The sequence below is a fragment of the Petromyzon marinus genome, chromosome 30 (assembly GCF_048934315.1).
Source record: "Petromyzon marinus isolate PM22_M1 ecotype Great Lakes invasive population chromosome 30, UKy_Petmar_22M1.pri1.0, whole genome shotgun sequence".
Taxonomy (NCBI): Eukaryota; Metazoa; Chordata; class Hyperoartia; order Petromyzontiformes; family Petromyzontidae; genus Petromyzon; species Petromyzon marinus.
Genome location: NC_133696.1, coordinates 4670682 through 4696718, shown reverse-complemented (window position 1 = coordinate 4696718; position 26037 = coordinate 4670682). Strand labels below are relative to the sequence as shown.

General features: G+C 42.0%; 1 protein-coding gene across 4 annotated transcripts in view; it reads right to left on the bottom strand.

The window, feature by feature from the left end:
* Positions 1 to 668: 668 nt before the first annotated feature.
* The window catches only part of LOC116947495 (lysine-specific demethylase 5D-like), a 39918-nt gene continuing 14549 nt past the window's right edge, over positions 669 to 26037 (bottom strand). For 3 of the 4 annotated variants that reach the window (XM_032963305.2, XM_032963308.2, XM_032963307.2), the window contains 17 exons: positions 20427 to 20589; positions 19218 to 19337; positions 18430 to 18624; positions 16475 to 16656; positions 15961 to 16085; positions 15650 to 15800; positions 14855 to 14969; positions 13541 to 13765; positions 12927 to 13117; positions 12124 to 12262; positions 11757 to 11936; positions 10889 to 10984; positions 7488 to 7781; positions 6581 to 6769; positions 5854 to 6001; positions 5232 to 5401; positions 669 to 4350 (listed from right to left, as the gene is read on the bottom strand). In XM_032963305.2, coding sequence (XP_032819196.2) covers positions 3982 to 4350; positions 5232 to 5401; positions 5854 to 6001; positions 6581 to 6769; positions 7488 to 7781; positions 10889 to 10984; positions 11757 to 11936; positions 12124 to 12262; positions 12927 to 13117; positions 13541 to 13765; positions 14855 to 14969; positions 15650 to 15800; positions 15961 to 16085; positions 16475 to 16656; positions 18430 to 18624; positions 19218 to 19337; positions 20427 to 20589 — 3052 coding nt within the window. In that variant the 3' untranslated portion in view covers positions 669 to 3981. The remainder of the gene's footprint in view (positions 4351 to 5231; positions 5402 to 5853; positions 6002 to 6580; positions 6770 to 7487; positions 7782 to 10888; positions 10985 to 11756; positions 11937 to 12123; positions 12263 to 12926; positions 13118 to 13540; positions 13766 to 14854; positions 14970 to 15649; positions 15801 to 15960; positions 16086 to 16474; positions 16657 to 18429; positions 18625 to 19217; positions 19338 to 20426; positions 20590 to 26037) is intronic. The other variant, XM_032963306.2, reaches the window with a different exon arrangement.

The window sequence follows — 26037 nt, the reverse complement described above, 5'->3', positions numbered from 1 at the left end:
TGACCCTTGCCCCAGTTCATCCGCCCTGCCGGCACACACACCGTGTCGATGCTCAACGGCGTGTGCACCAAGTGCCCACCTGCAGTTGCAGCAGCTGTACAACAGTCAGCGCTATGATTCTAAACATGTGCAGCAAAATAAAATCGGTTACGTAGCAGCATCGTGCTGGCTGCTGGCAGGGAAGGGGATCTGCAGCTTGCAGCAGCTGACTGACTGACAGCAGGCCACGTGATAAACCAGAGCAGGATCTAGGGGAGAGGTCACGGAAGGGGCACATCGAGAACCCGCTCGTAGGTTCCAGAAGGGGGCGTAGCCGGGGGCGGCGCCAGGCCACGGTGACAGTTTAGGAGGGGCTCCGGGGGGAGGGGACCTCGGGGCGGTCGTTTGGAGCGGGATCCCCGTCGTGCTGCTGGAGTCTTCACCGTCGTCTTTGTCTTCACCATGTCGGCGTCGCCAGTCAGGCAGTCTACCAGCTGTCCTGACTGGGAAACGTAGTTACTAAGTGTTGTCAGGCCGTGTTAATAAACCGTGCCTCCTACTCTCCGAGTCAGTCACTACACATGCATACAAACCCAGGACATCAGTGGTGCTGGCTTGGTGATCTCCTCCGAGCCAAATTGTGACCAATGATGAAAACGAAACACTAGCATGGAATCGGGACGAAATGCTTCATTTGCAAACAGGTCTTCAATTTTATTAGTATACAAAACATGATGCGAGTGAATAAACATAACATTCAACCGTTGTGCCGACAGCCTAGGGGCGGTAACATGGCCGAGCGTTGGCACGTTTGCAACTTGCTGCAGGTTTATCGTTCGAATCCAGCAGCTGCCCTGGTTATCACTGTGGGTTTAACCATATATACGCAGCCTGCTTCGCAGGTGGACGTTAGATCTGGTGACATCATTGAAAAAGTAGGCCACTGCTTGTGCTCACGTTACAAATTTTTTGCGAAATTTGAAAATTACATTTAAATGATAGGTTTCTTGGGTAGAGATCGCGTAAATATTTACGCGATCTAACTCAAAAAAAGCTATATTAATATTCACGCAATCTAACCCAAAAAAACTATTATGAATATTGGTTGCTAAAGCCTTCGTGTAATAAATGCAAATGATTCCATTGCATTCAGAGAAATCATTGCCCCTACTTAAAAAAAAACTGGCAAGACCCTCTGATAAACCATGAGACTGAGGCTTTCCTGGGTAAAACAAGTGTAATAAATTATTATTGGCGATGACAATGAAGTCCACTTGGCTACATCAGGCAAAGTCAATATGAACTGAACATATCAAAGTCTACTTTTGCTGCAGCGCTTTTATACTCTTGGAACGTTGAACCAATAGTTTTGTACAATATTATGCACCAAAACGCCCCTCATGCTAGCGACTACAATGTCAATCGCATCAGCCCAAGCAAGGGTACTGCTGCTTTCGACATGTAAACTAACCGCATAAAACAATGAAACATCGTTTCTGTTTCTCAACAGTCATGTGTTGTCCTCAAGAACATGAAGTCAACGTTAAGCATGTTATATGCTTTTGACATGTACAACAGCATCAACAATTGCTATAAAAATAATCTGCAACACGTACGTTTATTTTAATAGTAAAATGAAAGTTCTGAAACATACGTCTTCAGGAACTGCTAGTCAACTTAGAGCACATGTTACATGCCAATCAAAACAATTTCACAATTCCCAATATACACGATACAAACCAAGAGGTTACTTTGTCCCACTTTTATTACATATGCATTGTTCACAGTTCTGAACATCAACATTTATTTGTGCCAATGCTTACTTTTTTTTACCTGCAAAAGTGTTTTTTTTTCTGTAGTTGGACAAAAATAAATGATAAAAAGTCCCAAAGACAATAGTATTAAGTTATTACCCCCTTGAGCACCAAGAAACAATTACAATATTGCCTTAAAATTCTAATGCTTGAATCAACTGCGACTAAGAAGAAGATGTACAACCATGGGGAGGAGGGAAGGACAAAAACGAAAAGGATTGAGTTAAAAAAAAAACAGCAGCTCGAGGCAAATGCTGATAATCTGGTGTGATGTGTGTACAGTATGTCCAAATGTAAAGGATTCAATTAAAAATATAAAAACAATCAAAAATATTTCAAGATACCTGCTGTAAAATTCTCTAAATAAATTTGCATTCTCCTTGTCAAGAGTTATAGAAAACTGTGTAAAATGTTCAATTAGAAGACCTTTTTTTAAAGAGTTTTTTTTATTTTTTTTAGAAAACCTGCACGTCTGAAAAAATGTACTATATATAAACGTTGACCTCAAAGAGGGGGAAAAAAAGTTTCTACAGACATTTCTATTTTACAACAAAACAGTCAAACAGGCATTACACTAGCCGTGTGAAATAGGTCCTTTCACTTTAGTTAATTCAGCTGCATTATAAAGGCGAGGAAGGAAACTAAGCCTCTCTCACTGCACCAATGGCAGAGCCAACATTTAAACAAGTCCAAATCATATGAGCAAGTTTGCGCAAGATCCAACACCGGTGCGGATCAACAATTCTACAAAGCACCAAAGGGGCAAGTGATGTACCTCCACATGTGACGGTTTGCGTTCTGTTTTAATTAGCCCACTTGTATGTAGTCCACAGTGCAGTGAAGATAAAATATTCTGATAAATACAGAGGGCTCACGAACAAAAAAGGGTTCTCCCTCCTTGGGCTCTCGACAGTCTACATTAAGATGAACTACCAATTAAGATAAACTACCAATTAGGACGAACTACCAATTAGGACGAACTACCAATTAGGACGAACTACCAATTAGGACGAACTACCAATTAGGACGAACTACCAATTAGGATGAACTACCTTTACAGTTCATTACTAAGGAGACCAGTACATCTTATTTGTTTTTTGGAAGATTACAAACACAGTAATGCTTTGGGCTTTTAGATATCTCAACCACTCAGACTAAGGAGTATCGTTATTTATTTACTAGAGCCTTTCACAAGCACAACTAGGTTGCCTGTTTTGAGGGATGAAGGTACATTTAAAAAAAAATCAAACATTTAAATAGAAGACACATTACAAGTTCACCGTTACCTCAACCACAAGGAAGCCGCCTCCGTTAACATTTTCACACCAACATGTCTTTGCAAATCTACACCGCAGTTATTATTGTCATGAGAATTTTGGGTCAGTTTTGTTTTTCTTTCGTCTCCCTGAAAATCAAACGGCAAAGCAGACCGTAAAAGCAAGACCGAGGGCTTCTTATCTTGTGGCAATGTGACAGACGCAACATCCAGGATCAGTAGTTTGGGTAAGTCCCCCCACCCCCCCCTTCCATAAAGCCAGGCGAAATCGTGCTGCCACATTTTACCGCCGCACCCGGGCCAATTCCACCTGACAAAGGCAACAGCATTTTACATGTACTCGTGTGGTATCCATATTTACGTATTTTAAAAAAAGGTAGGTATTTCATTGCACAACTCTGTAATAATTATATGGGTGGAATGTCACCTAGATTTATAGAATGAGAAAAAAAACCGTTGGCCTGTTTTGACTATGAAACCAGCACTAGGTTAATATTTAAACTCTTAAACCATGCTCAGCGGAGGAGGGCTGCAATAACTTCACCCATGTTGGGGTTAAAAAGTACTAGGGGATAGAAGGGGTGGAGAACTGGAGATTGATAGCAATGCTTAAGGAAGAAGCTTCAACTGAGCTTCCAATTGCCACCTTATGGGTTATGATAATGCACAATGTATGGCAAAATTCGGACTAAAAAGGAATACAGCAAAACATTGTAAAATGACCATGACAACTTCAATTCCTGCAAACATGCACGCATGCGCATATGCGCACACATGCACTACACACACATGCATTATATACATGACGCAAACCTATACACCTATATTGTATGACGTTTTAAATCGTATGCTACAGCTAATGTACATATTAGAAAGAAAAAAAAAACCTACTGGAGAAGCACGACAAAATCTTCACACCTCATCTTGAGGTCGCCCTTTGCTTTCTGCCACATTTTCCAAGCCCACAACGACAGCCCCTGCCGCACCACCGCGGGCTCGCTCCAGTTTGTCACCTATCTCCCGAAACCTCACTCCTCCACCCGGCCGCTCTTCCCCCTCCCTGGAACTGGGACTCTGCGCTTCGTGCTCGCTCGACGCAGCGGAAAACTCCGCGCCGGAGTCTGCCCCTTCATCCTTCTCCACTTTTGTGCGTTTGCGACCGTCAGCGGGACGGTCTGCGGCATTCCTTTCCTCTTTGCAGACTTCCTCCGACTCCGGTTTCCTCTTGCATGTTTTGTCATCTCTGTACTCCCCCTCGGTATTAAGTGCTTCATTCTCATGCTGAAATGTTACATCAAAAGTGGAAAATCATTATCAGAGCACAAGTGTTTCCCCTTTAGGCATTATATTGTGAGTTTTCACAAGCTAGGAATTATTTGCAAGGTTTTTCTAGAGCGTCAAATTGTGCGTCCGGGAATGACAGGATGCAAAATGCCGATCATTTTCCGTGATGGTTGGGAGGACACAATAAGTGTCACACTTAGCTTCAACATAAATACAAATAGGTAGACAAGTTACTTTATATGTAGGAAATACAAGCACAAAGCAAGAGGTGTGTCAGAAATTTCAGATGCTAGTACCTAATCCACTGCCGTCCGCTGGCAAAATATGAAAAGTAATAGCATAAACACATGTAAACCAATTACATTCTTAGAATCGCATTTCACAGAAAAATTCTAATTAATCTTTGAAAACTTAGCTGTGTTGGGTAAGCAACCAAAATAATATCAACAACGTTCAGCAACAATATCAATGCCTCTACATGCCAAAAACACTTTCAATAAGAATTTCCCAATGATTTGCAAGGGCACCAAAATAGAAAAATTACAGTAACAATGGCTAAACATTTACTCATTTACCATGTCAATCACTATTGGTTATGGAAATGTAACACATTTTCAAACATTCTAAAAAATACACATTATGTATGGGACATGACCTTTAGTGCAATTGTTACGATGGCAAAAACCTTTTGAAGAAAATTCTGCATTTTATATAACATTTTGCTGCATGAAGTACAAATATTCCCATAAACAAAAATGCAATATTTTTCAAAATAATTACAAAATTGGTTAAAATGCAGTAAAAAAAAATAACGTGTTTTGCATTCGAAGAAACGAGCACCCAATTAAAATGCAATGCAAAGTAATAATTCCACAGACCTCTCTGCCCTGGTCAGCGGAAGACGAGGGTGATGACAGTAACCTCCAAAGAAGCCGCGTCTCTTGCAGAGACACTTCAATCAGATCTCCCTGCATGAGCAGGTCCTCAAGTTGTGCCAGAATAGTGGGAGGGAGCAACAGCGAATGAAACTGCTGCTGCGACCTGGAACCTGTCACAAAAATATAAGTAAAACGTCAGTGGCAAGGCAAAATGTCTCGAGAAAGCCATTTTTTAAACATCTGTATAAACTTTTGATTTAAAGCTTTCGTGACTGCAAGGATTCATATTCTTGGTTCTTTCGGTAAAGTCACGTAGAAGGGAAAAAATAAAATAATACAAATATAAAACAATACAATTCTCACGACGTTTCGACTGCAATACAAGCAATCATCATCAGGTGTGAAAGCCAGCAAGAAAATTTGAAAAACGTGGCGGTTTTTTCTTAACGTTAGCACCACGGACAGCGATTTGGCAGTTGTTCAGATGGACGAGTCCACCTATGTTCGTTTGAAACAAGTGCGAATGACTTCTATGATTACAATGTAGTAGTGTAATGGACTTTAGGGCCTTGCTTAACCCCTCCAAGAAGATTAGTCACATGAGAGTGTAAAAAAATCTCACTTTGGCTGCTGCACACTGAAGACTGGGCAAGCTCAGTGCAGGAGGTAGAAGTCAAAGGCTGAAGGTCATAGGTGGGATCATCATTCCCTCCGTGTTCAGAAGAAACGTTAGCGAGAGTTCCACACGATCCATTGTTTGGGTTTTCCTTCTGCACAAAATGAATTGTAATGCATATAATTATTTAAAAAAAACCACAAGCAGCAAACATCACGAGCTAATGACAAGTCAAATTTATAATTTCGCAAGCACAGATTAAATGTATTGCCCCTTGGGATAGTCACATGCCGAAACCTGTTTTGATTGCACATCACAGAAATCATCAGATACTGCTAGTTTGCCGTCATAGATTATAGCCAAAACAGGTCAATGAGCATTGTGCTATATTTTGATCCACTACTAAGAGCAGTCCACTTAGTCTCATATCTTATCTTTCATGTAATGACCACTATAAACAAATAAAGTTTAAAAGAACGCAGCTATGAATTCAAAATAATTCTCATAGGCAACACCCTTTACAGTCAAAAAAACAAGACGTTGAATTTTTTTTGTCAATAGTATTTTTTTTATCAACAGTGGTAGACGTTTTGGCCACTCAATCTAGGTTGTTGCTATGAAAAAAGGCCACTGGCACACCTTTGTGGTTCACCCCCCCCCCCCACCCCAAAGGTTGTGAACAAGAGGGCCCCCCCCCCCGTGTGTATAAAACAAGAGCCATCCAAACACTCGCCTGCCCGATGGTGGTTCTGGACTTGGTGTTGTGTGCCACTTTATGGGAAGAGGGCTGGGACTTGAGCTTTTCAAGGGCCCGCACAACCTCCCCCTGGGACAGGGCTTGATGCACCCGGTCCTGCCAGCCCATCGCACGCTCTGCCAGGCACTGCAGGGCCTCTCCTTCTGGCAGCCTGACGGGCAGGCCCTGGCAAGGGATATGGACACAACTTTCTTTAAAAAGAGAAAGGGGGCACACAACACTTTCAAGCAGGACTTGGTCTAGATACAAAACCGCACTTGTCACGAATCAACCAACAATTGTCTGACATTCAAACACTGGCAAAATACCTATTTTTGTCAAAAAGTGCCACCTTACCACCCAAGGCTACTTTTACACACAAAAAATGTAGACAATAGACCTTTTCTGAATATGTAAATGAGATCCAATAATTTTTCATAATTAATTTAAGTAGCAAACTATTTATTTTTACTCTGGCTGTGTTCACTCATGAATCCATAGTACATTAATCCATAGTTTAAATCATAACATAATACAAAATGCTCAAATTATTACATACATTTACACTAATATAACATTCCATTCATAACAACATTGAGAGTTTATTCAACCCACAATAATAATGCATAAAACAATTACAAAATCTAGCGTATTAAATGGTCAATAGATTGGCGAGGTAAATACATGTCGCAATAGAGATGCATAAAAAGCATACCTATCCATTGTACGAATTTAAAACACTGATAGCTTTGCACAAAGCTATTGTCCAAATGGTAGACAGGATAAGCAGGTCCAGGACCAATAAGCTAAATTGTCGTTGGGCAGCTTGTTTTTTTCACAGCTAATACCAAAAAATTTAACCATACACCTTAAAGCACAACAGATCGATGTGTACATTGCATACCTGTAGACCAACCAGGAGGTTCAGTACAGTGGCCATTTGCGGCCGCTTGGATCGAACACAGCGAGTGCACAGCGCCCTGGCACCGGCTCGGCGGTGAGTCGGTGCCACACAGCCGTGGTGGCAGGGTGCCCGGCACTGGTGGCACTGCCTCACCAGCCCGGCATCACCGTGGCCACACGCGCCACATGGCGTCGTGGTGCCCCCCTCTGGTGGAGGCCCGCTAGCGCGACTGGCCTCGCGCATTCGCCGCATGGCCTCCACCTCCTCGCGCTCTGCGGACCTGTACGTATCCACCTGTGTGAAAATATTCACGTGCATTCATAATTGCTCATCGCAGGGAGGACGTTGCGCAAGATGCATAGGACACTCCACAGCAGACATAAGAATTTGGGAATTCATATTTTGTACACAACTGAGCAAACAAAGCTAGTCCACGGCAAGGTAAGGTAAAAGGTAAGAACGAGCCTACATTTACCCTACCCTTTACCTTACCACAATACAATCACTCTACACTTTCTTTTCACCCTTTAGCAAGGCAAGGAAATAGTTAAAAAGCAACGAGCCTACCTTTACCCTATCTTTTACCCTTACCCCATATAAATTACCCGATTACAGCGCAATTACCGGGGGACCACACATGAAAAAGGTTTACAACAGGTAAATGCTAGGTAGAGCGCTTTATTCGTATATCTCGAATCGGGCGTTGAGGCTGTCGATGACACGGTCCTCCATAACCTCCTCGTCCCAGTCGTCTTGGTCAATGACGATCTCATCAACAACCTGATCAAGTTCGTCATTGTCGTCATCCTCGGATGAACGGTGGGCAACAAGATCCTGCGCCGCTCCGGCCTGGTTAGACGGGACCTTCAGGCAACCGACCGCGATCCACGAGCGCAAGCACACCGATTGGATGAAGAGCGTCGACAACAGCGACTGGCGAACGCATGTGACCTCCCACCTGGCTCCGCTATTCGCGCGTTCGCAGGGAGTTGACGTCGCAGGCCATCTTGTAGTGGGCGGGGAGCAGCTCTTTGCGGGGAGACCACCACTGCATTACGTCAATGAAGGCGCTGGCGGTCGTGACGCCCATGCTCAGAAAACGATCGACTTCATCGCCATCGTCGACGGAGCTGCCGACGTTGCTAAACAGGGCGCTGAACAGCGACCCCTCCTCCATATGGGCAGCGACTGCCTTCGGCGGGATCGCGAGCACGTCCGAGTAGTGATGCTGCAGGACAGAGTGGATTGTGGCCTTCAGTGTAGCCAGCTCGTCTTGGTCTGTCATTGTCGGCAGCTGTGGGTTCAAGTAGGGATGCCACAATAGCGGGTTCCTGAACTAGGAAGTTGCGGTACCGCACCAGCTCGGCCTTCATCCCCGTCGCGGTCAAGGACTCATCGATCGCTCTAAGAGCGGCTTCACCGCGATCGCAATAACGGATCAGGTGCTCCATCGTCACCGGCACAACATCCAATGTCGACTTGCGGTCCCACCGACAACGAGGTCATGACCTGCCGCGGCATTCACAGGAATGCTGTCACACCCTCGATGTTTGCCTACTGCAGTTCAGAGAAAGCACCGACGCCGATCACATCCTGGAAGCGCGCCATGATAATTTCCAATGGGACACGCTTCTTGATGGCATCGGCGCCCATGTCAAACGTCGAATTCCACCTGGTCGACGTGTCCTGGTGCGTCGGCTCCTTTGCTGGCAAGTTTGGTGATTTCGGCTTCGCGGCGGTACGACTGCCGGACGACCTTGCTGCGCCTAATATTGACGAGCGCCTCGCGCAGTTCGGCGTTGGTCGACTTGATCAGTTTGAGAACTTGGACGCTGCCGATCTGGACCGAATGATTTGCGCAGCGAATATGTTGGCAAGCCTGCAACTTGCTCATATCCGGCATCCGCGTTGACCAGGACGAACAACGTCTTGACAGCACTGATCGCATCGGAGCCATTGTCGCTGGTGAAAGTGAGCAGTTTGGTTGAGACATTGTGCCCGAGGCTTTGGAGGTGCTCAAACAGAGCGGTGCCAATGCGCTTGCCGACACCCCTTCAGGACTGCACATTGAGGATCGTCAGTAGCATGGATTTCAATGCACCAGATTTGGTGTCCATCCAGTGCACCGTAACAATCCAAAATCCCTTCAGGTTGTGGTTCGACCACCCGTTGATGGTGAGCGAGATGGCGACGTCCAGGTTGGAGAAGACCGCCCCGACGATGGGAAGCATGATGGCGTGAAGCTCGACAATCCTGCGAATGACAGTGCGGGTCGACAGACCCTCATATCCCTGCGTCAATGTGTGGACCAAGGTCTTGAACTTGTCGCTGCCGTCGGCTCGCAAAGAGATTGCACCTTGGATAACAAAATCAACCACCGAGTTCTCAAACTTTACCAAGAGGCGATCCGGGATTGCTGGCCGGCTCAGCGTTTGCTGAATTATGCGGCTCGCCGACGCCGATGTCCCGACCTCGCTGCCTGGGGCGAGCAACATTGGGCTTCTTGAGGTGGGCTTTCCACCTCGACGCGTTCGTGTGCGAGGAAAACCACTTGCGGCAGTGCATGCACTGGCGCTTTCCTTGCTCCCACAGGAACGCATGCCGCTGCCTCTTTTGATTGCTGTTCGCAGCGACCCCGGAAATGCAGTTGCTGGCCTCCTCGACCTCATCCTCTACCTCAAGAACGTGGTCCGTCTCCATCTGGTTCGACATCAATGATTCAAATTTCAAATGGAGGCCACGGATTGCGCCACGGAGCTATTAGTGAGCAGTAAACAGGGTATTTACCAGGTAATACTTCACGCTACCTTTACTCTACCCTTTACCTTACCCCTTGGTATGGTCGACACCCTACCCTTTTACCTTTACCCTTGTACCCGGTAAAAAGGGTAAATTACCTTACCTTGCCGAGGCCTAAACAAAGCCATAAAAGGTTTTTGGGTGAGAACGCTAAAGTATACATGTGTCATAACCCTCCACCACTGCCAGTAAGGTTTTTCACGTAAACAACGTGCCCATTAGTTACTACTTCAACCCACCGGTGTGTTGGAGAGTAAATCCACAACATTTACAATTTGAATATGATGTTTCGCTGGTAATGACATCCAGCATTATCGGGCGATTTACCAGAAGTCAATTGATACCACGGAGGAGCTTGACTTTTTGTAAATATCAAAACTTTAATCTCTACTGAATGTCGATAAAAGTTATTCCAAAGGGATGCATCGTTCATTTGAATTTCAAAAGGTACTGAACTTATATTTCTCAATATAAATATGGAATCATTATACTTTTAAGCAAACATTCGAATTAACACAGTAGTTTTAAAGACAATCAGGTATTTTTTTTGCTGCAGAGAAACAAATGTTGAAAAGGTAAGCTGCTCTTTTTTTTAGACTCACAAAAGAAGGGTCAGTCCCTTGGGACGGAGTTCTTTTGTTGTCACCGCACTCGTTCCCTTTCTCCGCATCACCAGCACAAGTCTTTGGGTTCAGCACCTGCAAGTTAAAAGACGCCTTCAACTTCATGCATTTCATCACTTTGCAAAATTGTTGCGCCAAGTCTCAAAATTCCGATGTTATGTGCCAAGAGTAATGCTCTATTTCGAAACATTCCTTCCACCAGGATATTCCTAGGTGGGACACTATGGTACATGAGTTAATATCATACCCTCTCAATGAGTTGCAATTGAACTCGCTGCTTGGACAATATGAATGTAACTGCTTTTGAACATCTCCTGCCTCATTTAAATTCGTATATTCCTGATATTTCGAATTATATTAAAAACATAATACCAAATTTCGATTTAAAGCTTTCGTGACTGCAAGGATTCATCTTCTTTGGTTCTTTCGGTAAAGTCACGTAGAATGAGACGGCCGCTTGCGCTGTGGCCGAAACGTCGTGAGAATTTATCGTGTTACTTTATTATTTTATTCTCATTCTACGTGACTTTACCAAAAGACCAAAAGAACATAACACCACGTTATTTTTTTATTGCTTTACGATATGCATAACTCATGTGTATCCCATTTTTAATTTCTTTCAACTCGGTATTGTTGTATTTGATATTTTGCAACATGTGTTCTATATTGTGTGACCATTGAAAAAAAGCATGTTAAGACTGAATTAGCTATCATCTTGTTTTAATCAGCGTTTAATACATAGTCGCTCAGTGAAACCATGGTGCAAGATCAGCAGAAACTCACCTTACAGTGAATTATGCATTATTTTTAAGCATTATAAAAATAACCCTTCATGTCATGTACTCACCTCTAGGAGGGTACAGCAGGAGTTTCTCCTAAGAAAGGTCCTTGCAGCACGTCTCTGCCAAATGCTGGCAGCCTCCAGCCACCCCTCCAACTGGGACAATGCATCCAGCTGCACAGGAATGCAGCGGCCTTGCGATACCATCCTCTCCAGCACGCTGCAGTATGGATAGTGATCTCCTGCCTGAACATGCAAAAACGAACACCCACGTAAGTAACGGAAATGGTCATTTTCGTGTCAACAAGCTCAAGCCTCCTGTTATGAGGGCAGGTGCAATCTCCGACCGTTCGCGTGCATAGCTTTGGTGATGTATTTTAAGTACAATGTTTTTCACAGCCACATGCAACGGAGAGTTCAGCTGTCGCACTACCTGGATCTTTTCCAGGTCAGCAGTCCAATCGTCAGCTTGCTGTAAGGAGACCTTCAGTGCTTGCACAGTTGGCAGATGAACTGGTACCCCATGAGCCTCAGCAACAATGGACTCAAGGGTACTTCTCACCATCCTAGGCCTGTGGAACAGTCCAAAATTACCATGTTACTGGGAATTCCTGTAAAAAACATGTGTCCCTACGACATGAAAAATAAGGCCAATTTATGGCATTTGCTGAATTTGTCCACCGCGGAAAAAATGTAAATACATTTCATAAAAATGCATCAAAATCGTTTCTATAATGCTGCGGAACAAAATCCCAATCATAATGATAATTTCCATTTATTTGTAAGGCGCCTTCCACTAATGTTTCAAGGCGCCTGGTTGCACTGGCCAACTTCGCAGGCCAGTGCAATACGCCGCCATTTTTTTTGCGTAGCAGGCTGAAGAACTGTGCCGAGAGCAACATTCCACTACGCACCCCTCATGCACCCGTGCTCGATTGCATAAACACAAATAGGATCAATGCCCATATGTTACATCCCTTTCATTCAGATGTCAATCTTTCCCAAAGACTGTACAGAAATGGTAATTTTCATAGCGACAGATTTCAGTGTGTTGTATAGTTTCATAAAAACAAGTGAATTGTCCCTGTACGGACAAGCAGCCAACACTATCTGATCGCAACAATAAGTAGCCCTTCAGCTCTTCTAAAAATGTACCTGAACTGCAATAACTATGAGTATATATACACACACACAATAAGCAGCTGATGAGATGTACACGAAACATGCTACACTCACCTGGCCTGCAGGCAAGCACGGGCCCGATCCTCCCAACTCTCTGCCACGGTCAGAATTTCCTGCAGCTCAGCCACAGCTTGATCCATGACAGGTTCAGCTCCCAGTGGCATGGCACTGTCTATCAACCTGCGAAGCACCTCTATGTTCAGGCAGCTAACGCCTCCACCCATCGCTTCTTTCTCAGAAAGCCCCTTAGCACAGCACAAGACAAAAGCAAATCAAACATAAAATGTTGTCAATGCTCTCATAAAGGACTGTTGAACAAGTTAGGACAACGCATGCAAATGCTCTCTCTCTCACATGTTTGTCCTCAGAATTATTTATTAGTATGGAAGCTGAGAGAAAAAAACGTTCTTGAATATTTGCACTGTCCCTTTTACTCGGATTTGTGTGTGAAGTTAAGGGAAACCCCTTTGATGAATTTGACAGCTTTTAAATAGGGTAAGAAGAACCAAATGCCAACACAACTTTAGTTGATATTGGATCTTGTTTACAAGGGTTATAGTGCGGGTGGACAGAGCTACTGCATTATAACTTTCAAACTGGAAAGCGTTAACAATGAACATCCAAGTAACCTCAACAATAAATGTGGATTTCTATTGCCACTCTCTCACCTGGTCTTGGCTGGACAGTGAAGAGGCCAGTGCAGTGTGCACCTCTTCAAGCCAGCGCTCCCTCTGCACCCTCTGTTCCAGCTGCTCTTTCTCGGGAAGATGAACAGGAGCCAAGTGTTCAGCCTCCTTGAGCAACTCTTGCATCCGCACCAAATCTGGTTTGTCCTCTGCCACCAGCAGCAGCTGCACAGCATCCCTGAAGCCTTCCACTCTCTCCAGCAGCTCCTGAAAAACAAAGTGACCAACCATAGGTTTGAGTTTGGTGTTAATAGGAGAATCTCTTAATTTGCAGAGCTCAATACAAATATCATATTAACAGACTCGAATTAGAATATGTATTGATACTGGAGGAAGCCAATGGGGTTTAAAGCTCCTTTTCACAGGTGTTCAGTAGGGCAGATCAGAACATTACAATACAAAACATTACAATGCACAGTATAGAAAAGGTAAACAAATCACTTAAAAAACAAACAAGTTTATCAATAACACAATGATGTAATCCATTAACGAAAACACTTTAAAAAAATCACAAAGTAATTTAACTGCCCACAATGTGCACACAATAAAAAGATCCAAATCACAAAATGGGAGCAAAACAAGGCGAATATATTTGGTCTCTGAAACATGACAGGTCACCATCGAAAACACAAGTTAATGGAATAACAAAAAGTGACTAAATGTGCATAAAACTTGCATTCCATTTATTTGCATGCATCTTGAGCACCATCTAGCGGACGGACTAAACATCACCACCCAGTGGAAATTAAACTATTCCTTGCAATATTATTTTTAAAAAGTTGCAAGATTTGACGGTGGGGAGGTGCTCATTAGGCATATAACAATTACTCTCCTCCACGGCAATTTGAGATTATAACTGTATTGAACACATTCTTTATCATATTCTTTTAACCATCTCTTTTATATAGTTTATGATTGTCTAATTTCTAGCCGTGTTTGCACCAATAGCCTTAAAGCATCATTAGGAAAATTGGGCGTAGAATTTGCAGACATTATGAACAACAGATTATCACATGCATAATTAAATTCACCATGAGCCCAAAACTATTTTTTATTGATGTTAGACTAAAGGTCAGGCTTCTGTTCAGATAGGAGCTAATGCTGACCTATTCATCTTTCAGACTATCACTGCTGACTTCCCAGAAAGTGGCATTGAGTCCATTACTTAGCTAGGTTACAAATGTAATGTTATAAAAGCTGTTAAAAAAATGTAATTAAGAGGACTGAAATAAAACCTGCAATGCATCAAACAAAAATAACCAAATAAATCAAAATTGTTAAAACAAACGTTGTTACCTTTATTTCATTCATATAGTTGACAGTGCAGGGAAGTTTTTCCAAACGATTCACAAATGCTTTGAACTCTTCCAAGCTCAGCGTCACTTGCTCTTCAGTTGCACCACTCTTGTCTCTGTTGTCAGAAAGGTTGTGCAACGGGCATCGTTTTGTGAACATATTCAACATTCAGCTATTTTTACATTTGCAAGGATGACTCCGCCCCACCCAATCACAAACTATAATTGCGATTTGATTAAAGAACACATTCACTGTATTGTATGTCTGGATAGCACTGTCCATTTTATTTTAAGTTTCATTTTAATTTTATTATTTCCCTTCTACGTGACTTTACCGAAAGAACCGAGAAGACTGTCCATCTCGTTTGTAATGTCACTCTCAAATTGAATGCGTCAGCAGCAGCATTGTCTGTCCTGTTTGTTTGGATATCGAGTGTCGTCTTATTTGCAGGAGTCCCTCTAACATGCTGCCTTTCATATATTTGTGTTGTCCGTCTCGTCTGTATCCAATGGCATAAATTAACACATGCATATGCATTTAATCTATATAATTCACACATTATGAATCCTTACATGCACGATTCCATGCACACTTAATAAAATTTTACTAGTTTTTAGTAAAAAAAATACGAGTAACAATTTACTTCATAACAGCAGATCATAATAACATGCCACAATCCACCAACAGCAAATGTTTCAAAATCTTTACAGGAGTTTTAGATTAGCATTCACCACAGGGATAACAAATGTGGATGAAAAAAGCCAAAGAGCCGAAACATTGCCAGAGAGAACGTACCGGACACAGTTGCGACTGTTCATCAGATCCTGTGCCATTGAGGCACATTGGTCTGCCTCAAGTACGAGAAGCATAAGGTTCTGCCGTAAGCTGCTTTCGGGGAAGTCGTGCATCTCAGACTCCTCCAGCAGTGCCTTCAACGCCGACAAATCTGCACACAACAGGATACAGTCAGGTTTTTTTACGCTCAGGGTTTTACATTGCCATCAGAAAAAAAAAAACGTTATTCCTGAATACTGAATCAGAATGGCATTGTAGGTTCGTGTGTGCCAATTTTTATGCTTGTGCAACTTCAGCAAGAGATGGCATACCAGACTTCTTGCCATTTTCCTCTTCCAATGCTCTCCTCACTTTTTCGGCCCAAGCATCAAATATCTCTGCTCGAGACTTCAGCTTGTGCAGCATTGGGGGCAGTTCGTCCAGTGTATATCTGTACCTGATTTAAAAAAAAAAAATTTTTACAACATTGTATTCCACTCAAAACTGTCAAGCATATAAGATGCACTTTCAACTTTAACTGCGGATGTACAGTTACAATAATAACAAGTCAATTAAGTCACTGTGCTTACCTGCCATATCAGCGACTTTAGGATTGATTCATTTTATAGGATTTTATACATTTATTTTTAAACAGTAATATGAAAAAATAAACGCTGAAACCACGTGCCATGTTGATTTAAACAACAAAAAAACACATTAATGCAAGTACAATGCAACAAGGAAACCAGGAGACGCAAACGTGTCTTTGTTATTAGAAAAGTGAGAACCAACTGGAGACCCGAGTGAATACATTATAAAACACGTTCAAAACATTTCCCCACAAACCTGAGTATCTTGTGCTGTGTGGGACAACGGCAGAGGTCACGGATGTGATAGAGGCACACCAGGCGGCCTGGGCAGCAGGGGCACGCGATAGCAGACAGGTAGCAGGTCGTCTTGCAAAAGTGGCACTGCCGCTCATCATCCGCCAACAACTCAAACTCAAACGGCTCCGACTTGCTCACACCCTGCCAGAAACCACACAGAGGAAAGACAGGGTGGTGGGGAGGGGAGGGGGTTGTGTCATAATGAAATGCTTTATATTGAAACCATTCTAAGAAAATATAATTGAGCAGCACATTAATGCAATAGACGGTAAGCAAATATGCTTAGTTAGGCTAATGCAGGGGTGGATAATACACAGCCCATGGGTCACTTATCTTTTTTTAAGGCACGTTGCCCCACGAGGCCTACTTCTTTGAAATGGTCTGCACTTGATATTTATCCATTACTGCATATTTGCTGCACTCATCAAGCAAAATATGTTTGTGCCTGGCAGCACTGTTTCCAATGTAGCATGCTCCGTCAATTGTCAGGGCAAGGGCCTTATTATAATGTCAACAAGCACATTGTGTCACGTTATCATTGGATAGCGCGAAGGTGTGTGTTAATGTGTGGCCTGACGAAGGTATATGGAAAGTCGTATTTGGCAATCTGTAAAGAAAAGACTCCCCTCAAAGTCTAGGCTAATGCATGCCAAAAACACGTGTCAACATTTGGCATTTTGACGTTACGAAATATTACCTTCACCACCTATGACCAGCTACCACAAAGACATGAAAGTAATAGCATGGCACAGTGCTCAGAAAGTAAAAAGGCACCAAACTCCTGTTTGGCATGGATATTTCTTTGTAATAAACGCCTAATGTAAAACAACACTGAAGTATATATATATAAAAGCAGTGCAGCCTACATTAAAAATGAGAACAATAATCGTGGCTGATGGCATCTATAAATTATTGGCTTCTGACACACTAAATGTACATGTTAATGCTAATTAATTGTTTGTACCTCAGCGCAGATAAATCAGACCGTATATTAACATATGCACAAGGGCTTAATTTACACTCCTTTGCCGACAACAATTGTCTTATAATCAAAAATAAATTAACAGTATTCATGTAACCATTTGTGTTAAATGAAAAAACATTATATTGAGATGTGAACACGGAACAGCGATTTATGTTGGGCTTTGGATAGCTTTTTCTTTGGTTCTTTCGGTAAAGTCACGTAGAATGAGAATAAAATAATAAATTGATAAAATAAAATAACACAATAATATTCTCACGACGTTTCGGCCACAACACAAGCGGCCTTCATCAGGTGAAGGGACGAGACTGTCTGGTAGGACAGCGCTGGAGTGAAAGAGCCACGTTCAGATCACTCCAGCGCTGTCCTACCAGACAGTCTCGTCCCTTCACCTGATGAAGGCCGCTTGTGTTGTGGCCGAAACGTCGTGAGAATATTATTGTGTTATTTTATTTATCAATTTATTATTTTATTCTCATTCTACGTGACTTTACCGAAAGAACCAAAGAAGATGAATCATTGCAGTCACGAAAGCTTTAAATCGAAATTTGGATAGCTTTGTTTAAATGGTTCAAGTACCGCTCAGACCAGAAAAATAGAAATCAAGTATGACCTATGTCAAATTTTATATTTATTCACCCAGACAAAAAGCCTGGATCTCGAGAATCACTCGGCAGTGTTACTTGGGATTCTGTGCACAATATATGCATTGAAATGTATGTGCGGGAAAATATTCAATGATACATGCACAAAATATGCAAAAGTTAGTGTGGCTAATATAGAGCTAGAAATAAATATGTATACAAGTAAAATAAACAGGTACAGAATTGATCCTAGAATCAAATTGTGACTGAAGAGTGACAATTCATCAAAATGCTGGGAGGAGGAAGGGGGGGGGCCAGGGAAGGGCCAAACACCATCCCTGCTCATACCATTTCCCAGGCCTCCCTGCGCAACTTCCGCTCCTCGTCAATGGCAATCTCGAGCTCGCGGCCAATCGCCGATGCCATTGGCAGCGCCAGGCCCTCTGTCTCACACGCCATCCTGCAGAGCAGCTCCTCGTGCGAGAACACGCAGTACCTCCGCATCAGGCGATAATGCTCCACACACCGGCGGCCCATCGGAAGCTGTTCCAGAGAAAAGTGTCACAAAGCAGAATGCCTGTGTCATGTTGCACATCAATGTAACCTCAATAATACCAACAGTTAAAACGTGTATGTTTAAGTAAACTTTTTTTTCGGGTCACTTTTCATCAGTTGGTTATTTTAAAATGAGTTACTTATTGCAATTGAGAAAACAATGACATGCAAAGTACAGCCCTTTTGTAAATTCACTGCTGGCTAATGGGCTCTGCATGATGTGTGGGTCAAGACGGTTGACAGGTTTGTGATAGCAGGAAGCAGACGTGAGAGCAATGTACAAATAAATCTTGCTACACTGCCCTCTACTCGTTTCTTAACCCCACTGCAGCCTCAAATGCCTCTCTGTATGCATGGTCACCCATCCAAGCACTTCCCTGGCTCATTCTAATTAGCTTCCAAAATCTCATGAGATTGGGTGCATTCCAGGTGAATTAGTCAAAGGCTAACATCATACATCTTAAGCATAAAATTAATAAAATATGCAAATGTGTAACTTCATGTAAAATTTATCACGTATGTTTATGCAGCATATGTCGTTGCCTCAAGACAACACAAGCAAATAATAAAGGTCAACCCACCCAGTCTGCAGTGCAGAAATTCACGGCCTCTGCAAAATTGTACCCTTGGTTAAATCCGCTGTGGTAGGCCCGTGGGAAGGTCACCACAAACTCTCCGGGACACTGATTGGTCCTCACCACCTGCAAAGGAACCCACAAGATTAACAAAATAAGTATGTAGGCATATGTAGGTATCTGGATATAAAAACACGCCATAACACGTCAGTGCAATGTATAACACCTCAACACAATGATGTAATTGTACAATGCTTGATTCTCACAAATTAATGGGAGTTACTCAGCACTGCCATCTCAGGTTCACCTCAAACCTCCAGACTTACGACATCTGATAAGCCCTAGTGGTTACCCAAGTACTTCATAATCACACCGGCTATTGCATTCCTGACGATACGATTTATTGAAGGCAATTTGGTCGTACACCGTTTTCAGGATGCAATGCTATAGACTGTCTAAAGTGTATTGACCCTTCCTCAAGACAATGCAATTTATCTTCCTGTTGTTTGATTGAACGGTCGAAATACTCTATTCTGAATGGACTGAGGTTTGAATGCATAAGGAAAGTGACAATTTAATGAACACAAATCCGGAGTTAAACAAAATCAAGCTAGCTATTATTTATGAGTAAACTTGAACAAAGTGTATTAAGACTATTAGTGCTGTAGGTTGGACTGCCTGTGCCACTTGCTTTTAATCAATAAAAACATTAGCCTTTGCCCAATTGAGCACAATATTTAAATCAATTTACAAGTGAAAGTGCAATAACAGTGTAATCAATAATTTAGGATGCTAAATGAACTGGAGAAGAATGGAATATTAACCTATCCAAAGTAGTTTCGTAATATGCTTTTAAGAGGCTACGTAACCAATTGCGAAATAAAGTAGTATGGCATGTGGAATTTAAAAAAGATTTCACTTCCAAAATTAAAATTAGCATATTCTGAATAAAAAAATATAGGTCAGTAAATCTATAACAGAGCAGTAAGTCCACATGACAAAGAGGCAAGTGACATTACTCAAATAAAATATTAACTTTATGAAGTCCCAACTTGTCCAAACATGGTGCTTGGACAGCCAATGTCAGTCTTGCCATTTAACGGGGGTTAATTGTTGAAGTTTTAAAGTCTTCCCTTGGTAAAAATGATTTCTACAATGAAAAGTAAAGAAAAACATTTTTTTTTAAATCACAGCTTTCATTCCAGCTATACTTACGGGAACATCGTGGGCCATTAGTATGTTGGGATTCATAATCGTGACCAACTGATGCAGCAAGTCAGGCTGTGCCAGAAAGAGCTCTGGAGCCAAGGTCCTCATAACATTTTCCAGTGACTCGGCAGCATACGCAGGAACACCATACCATGTCTTTGGCTCTCCCCTGTGGAATAAGCAAAACACCACAAAAGACAGTTTCAAGCCAATTTTATCAGCTGCCTGATGCACACATTTCCAAGCACCAAAAAGGGGAAGTTTAAAAAGTTGAACAATGCATGCAAAAAAAAGGGTCTTTTTTTTCGCTCTAAGAAATGGCTGCACCTCTCTTGCTTGAATAGTTCAAACCCATGATAAACTATTCCACAAAGGTGCAGGACTAACACTGAAAGAAATGTACCTCACAACAATGGATTGCTCCACTGACTATCATCATGTTTCCAAAAAAGACAACGGGTTGACCCGTCACGCAGTGGTGAGAACACACTACACTATGAACCCAGTGACGATAGTTCAATTTCCAGCCATGGCAAACACCAGTGGCGAGTGATAACATAACAAATCCTGGGTGCCCTTATCAAAACAACCCACACGGACCAGTGACAAGAGTATGGGCAAAATATGCCCCATAATCACCATGGTTTTGGCTATGCCTTCATCCACCAGTGAATTTACAAGAACCAAAAAAGAATTAGCACATCCACAATAGCTTGCAGACAATGATTGAAGCAATACATTTTTCAGGGATTTTAGAATTGGGAAGAGGGGTTTCAGTGATCTCCCCGCCCAGCTTTCTCAACATACAATACACACAACAGCTTTGCAACGATCTACATAAATCATAAAAGGGGCAAACAATACTATTAAACATTTTGAAAAAATGTAACAGACAGTCATAAAGTTACCACCTTTTCCCACATATACATCTACACCCAACTATATTCATCGCTTAGCCAACTTTACAGTACAAGGAATAATGCACCTCTTGTGGAAGTCACATTCTTGTGTATGAGAACAAGATGTGGAATTATTCAGGAATTAATGCAAAGTTTGGCATTGGAGTCAGAAAAGTGGACATCTTTTATCAAAGATATGAAAATAAAAATACCATATTCAAAATAAATAGGAAACGAGAGTGGAGAAGACCAAATGGTGAAATTAGGAACGAGATGGAATTTATCTTCATGACAAACCACAGATGATCAGTAGATGGTTCTGTACACAACAAATTAAATGCATGCTGAGTGATGCAAGATCAAGTTCAACATTTCCAAAGATGGCGCAAGTATAGTTATAGGCCAAAACCAAAAAGTTAAAACTAAACATTTAGTTCAGGGAACAGGAGATTTGGACCAATTATAAGCAACAGATTGAAATCCCCAAATTAAATATCACTACTTCAAATGACGTAACACAAATGGTCAGTGCTATGAAAGTCAGGTAAACAGTAAACACCAAAATGGAGAAGTAATCTGAAAACATGAAAAACATGTTGAACAGAAATGAATAGGGATGCAACTGCCAATTAAAAGATAGTGTCGAGAAAAATAACAGTGACTAGAGATGTCACCACAAGTAACGGGAGAATTAAATAAAGAAAAAGGTTGATGGATAAATTAGAGTGGCCCCTACAAGAGCAAAATGGAACAATGCATGCTGGAGGAATGATAAAACTGTGGAAGAGTCTATGCAGATTTCCAGACCAAAATAAGCCTTATATTCTGGGAAACAAGGCATTTGGCAGATGGAGCAGTATTAAAGGAAAAAAACCTGGTCCAGATAGACTAACTGTAGACACCATAGGGCAATCTGGTGTATCAACATTATTGGGCCTGTTTTCTAAACTTTTACACAGAAATGAAATATCTCAATTGTGAAGTGATTCCTCAATAATTTTGCCATTTCAAAAAGGGAGACAATTGGTTTGAAAAATTACACTCAGCCTATTTTCACATGTAAATAATTGTTCACCAGAGAGCAAGTAGGATTTAGAAAGCTTTTTTTAATCATTGGCCATATGCATACTATCCATCAGATTTTAGGAGAGACAATATCAATAACAATTAAGCCTGGCTTTTGTAGACATGGAAAAGACCAAAATGATGCCATCACGCAAGCTCTCAAACCAAAGCTTAAATACAAATAGCAACCAAAACCATCTATAAAGATTGAGTTTGCATGCAGAAAGAGCAAAACACAAATATGAACAGGAGTTACTAAGAATCTTCAGTGACAATGGAAGATATTTTCTGAAAATGGGATTGAAGAGATGAAGGAATACATTTGTAAAGTATGAACATAGTCTCAAATTTGCTGATGACCGTCATTATAACCAATGAAATGAGTTAAGAAAATTACTTAAGAAGAATGAAGGAAGCAAAGTTGAGCTAAAAATGAATACGAGCAAAATAAGTCCCATAAAACAAGTTCACTAAACAAAAATAAATAACTGGATGAGCACAACTGGAAAACAATTGATAGCTTTAAAGCATTTAGCAGGGGGGTCCCTTGAAAGTGCGGGGCACATAGCTACATATGTAGCTACTTGTGCTACTTGGATAATCCGGCACTGAATTGGAGTATCGCTCAAGTAATACTGCCGTTTTGCTTTACGCGTATTAAAGATGACATGACAATCGTAAAGGTAATACAGCAAAACCTTGGATTGCGAGCATAATTCGTTCCGGAAACGTGTTTGTAATCCAAAGCACTCGTATATCAAAGCACTCGTATATCAGTTGTGATCAAGTGACGCTTGGCAGACAAAGCGTATACATACCCTTTGGGTTTTTTCGGTAAAGTTATTTCATTCATTTTATTTTATTGATTTTTTACCTACGTGACTTTACCGAAAAAATCCAAAGAGTATGAATCCTTGCAGTCACGAAAGCTTCTAATCTAGAACGTATACGTACTACTCGTATTGCAAGACCTCGCTCGTCTTGCAAAACACTCGCAGACCAAGTTACTCACAATCCAAGGTTTTACTGTATGTGTATTGTGCAAATATGGAAGGAAGACAGGATTAAAACGCTGAAATGACGAGGGAAGCAATAACACAGGGTGGAGTCCTTTCGGGAAAATGCATTTGATAGTAAAAAAGCAACTTGTGTGCTTGAAGGACGTTTTCAATAAGTGCCTATTACAGCGAGGGAAAAAAGTATTTGATCCCCTGCTGATTTGGTACGTTTGCCCACTTTTGGTACGTTTGCCCAATGACAGAGAAATGGTCAGTCTATAATTTTAATGATAGGTTTATTTGAACAGTGAGACAGAATAACAACAAAAAAATCCAGAAAAACGCATGTAAAAAAATGTTATAAATTGATTTGCATTTTAATGAGGGAAATAAGTATTTGACCCCCTCTCAATCAGAAAGATTTCTGGCTCCCAGGTGTATTTTATACAAGTAACGAGCTGAGATTAGGAGCACACTCTTAAAGGGAGTGCTCCTAATCTCAACTTGTTACCTGTATAAAAGACACCTGTCCACAGAAGCAATCAATCAATCAGATTCCAAACTCTCCACCATGGCCAAGACCAAAGAGCTCTCCAAGGATGTCAGGGACAAGATTGTAGACCTACACAAGGCTGGAATGGGCTACAAGACCATTGCCAAGCAGCTTGGTGAGAAGGTGATAACAGTTGGTGCGATTATTCGCAAATGGAAGAAACACAAAAGAACTGTCAATCTCCCTCGGCCTGGGGCTCCATGCAAGATCTCACCTCGTGGAGTTGCAATGATCATGAGAACGGTGAGGAATCAGCCCAGAACTACACGGGACGATCTTGTCAATGATCTCAAGGCAGCTGGGACCATAGTCACCAAGAAAACAATTGGTAACACTACGCCATGAAGGACTGAAATCCTGCAGCACCCACAAGGCCCCCCTGCTCAAGAAAGCACATACATGACTGTCTGAAGTTTGCCAATGAACATCTGAATGATTCAGACGACAAATGGGTGAAAGTTTTGTGGTCAGATGAGACCAAAATAGAGCTCTTTGGCATCAACTCAACTCGCCGTGTTTGGAGGAGGAGGAATGCTGCCTATGACCCCAAGAACACCATCCCCACCGTCAAACATGGAGGTGGAAACATTATGCTTTGGGGGTGTTTTTCTGCTAAGGGGACAGGACAACTTCACCGCATCAAAGGGACGATAGACGGGGCCATGTACCGTCAAATCTTGGGTGAGAACCTCCTTCCCTCAGCCAGGGCATTGAAAATGGGTCGTGGATGGGTATTCCAGCATGACAATGAGCCAAAACACACGGCCAAGGCAACAAAGGAGTGGCTCAAGAAGAAGCACATTAAGGTCATGGAGTGGCCTAGCCAGTCTCCAGACCTCAATCCCATAGAAAATCTGTGGAGGGAGCTGAAGGTTCGAGTTGCCAAACGTCAGCCTCGAAACCTTAATGACTTGGAGAAGATCTGCAAAGAGGAGTGGGACAAAATCCCTCCTGAGATGTGTGCAAACCTGGTGGCCAACTACAAGAGACGTCTGACCTCTGTGATTGCCAACAAGGGTTTTGCCACCAAGTACTAAGTCATGTTTTGCAGAGGGGTCAAATACTTATTTCCCTCATTAAAATGCAAATCAATTTATAACATTTGTGACATGAGTTTTTCTGGATTTTTTTGCTGTTATTCTGTCTCTTACTGTTCAAATAAACCTACCATTAAAATTATAGACCGATCATTTCTTTGTCAGTGGGCAAACGTACAACATCAGCAGGGGATCAAATACTTTTTTCCCCTCACTGTACCTGATATGACATAGGGATAAAAAAACAGGGACAAACACTAAGTGAAATGTATAAAAGAACACAAAGATTAATGGAGATATGGATGCTACTGGGGCATGAGGGAATTGTTAAAAAGGGACGGCCGATGGACAAGATTTGACAGAATGACAAGTGGCAGCCAAGAGAGAAAACACCACAAGACGACCAGCACAGACAGAGCGATGAGATTAGTTTCATGTACATTAACTAAATGGATTATGGCACCGCGAGACCATGAGGGATGTCGACAGAGGAGCCTCATCTGATAAGATGGCTGATATTGTATTATAAGTAAAGGAAAAACAGTCATGCAAATGGATATTATGTGATGTTGTCCATCATGCATTTGTCCTCGGAGGTGTATATCGATAATGGTAGCAGTTTTCTAAAGGGAAAGTCCCAAATAGCAAGAAAACTTGATACTAAAGTTTTTACGTTATGGGATAAGTCTATAGGAGATACCGTGCCACCTTTACATATGGAAAGACAACTAATGCATAAGCGCTCTCAAGTTTAGCTGAAAATTACATACAAATACAAGAATACCAATAGCAATGTTTTAATACAACTAGAGCCCTGGGAAATCCATTCCCAGTGACAGCACAACCATTAATTGTGCCTCACCTGAAACCGTTGAATGGATTCCTAACCTCAACGATAACCGCTTCCCCAGCCATACGAAGAAGCGCTAGGTGCAGATCCTTTCATGGTTTTTTCATCTGCACAAATCTCTTTATATCCAAACATTAAAGCAAAGATAGACCAGAATAACAGGACTGACTTGTCATAACACTTATCTCTGCTCAGGGTTGGGTAACAGGATGAAT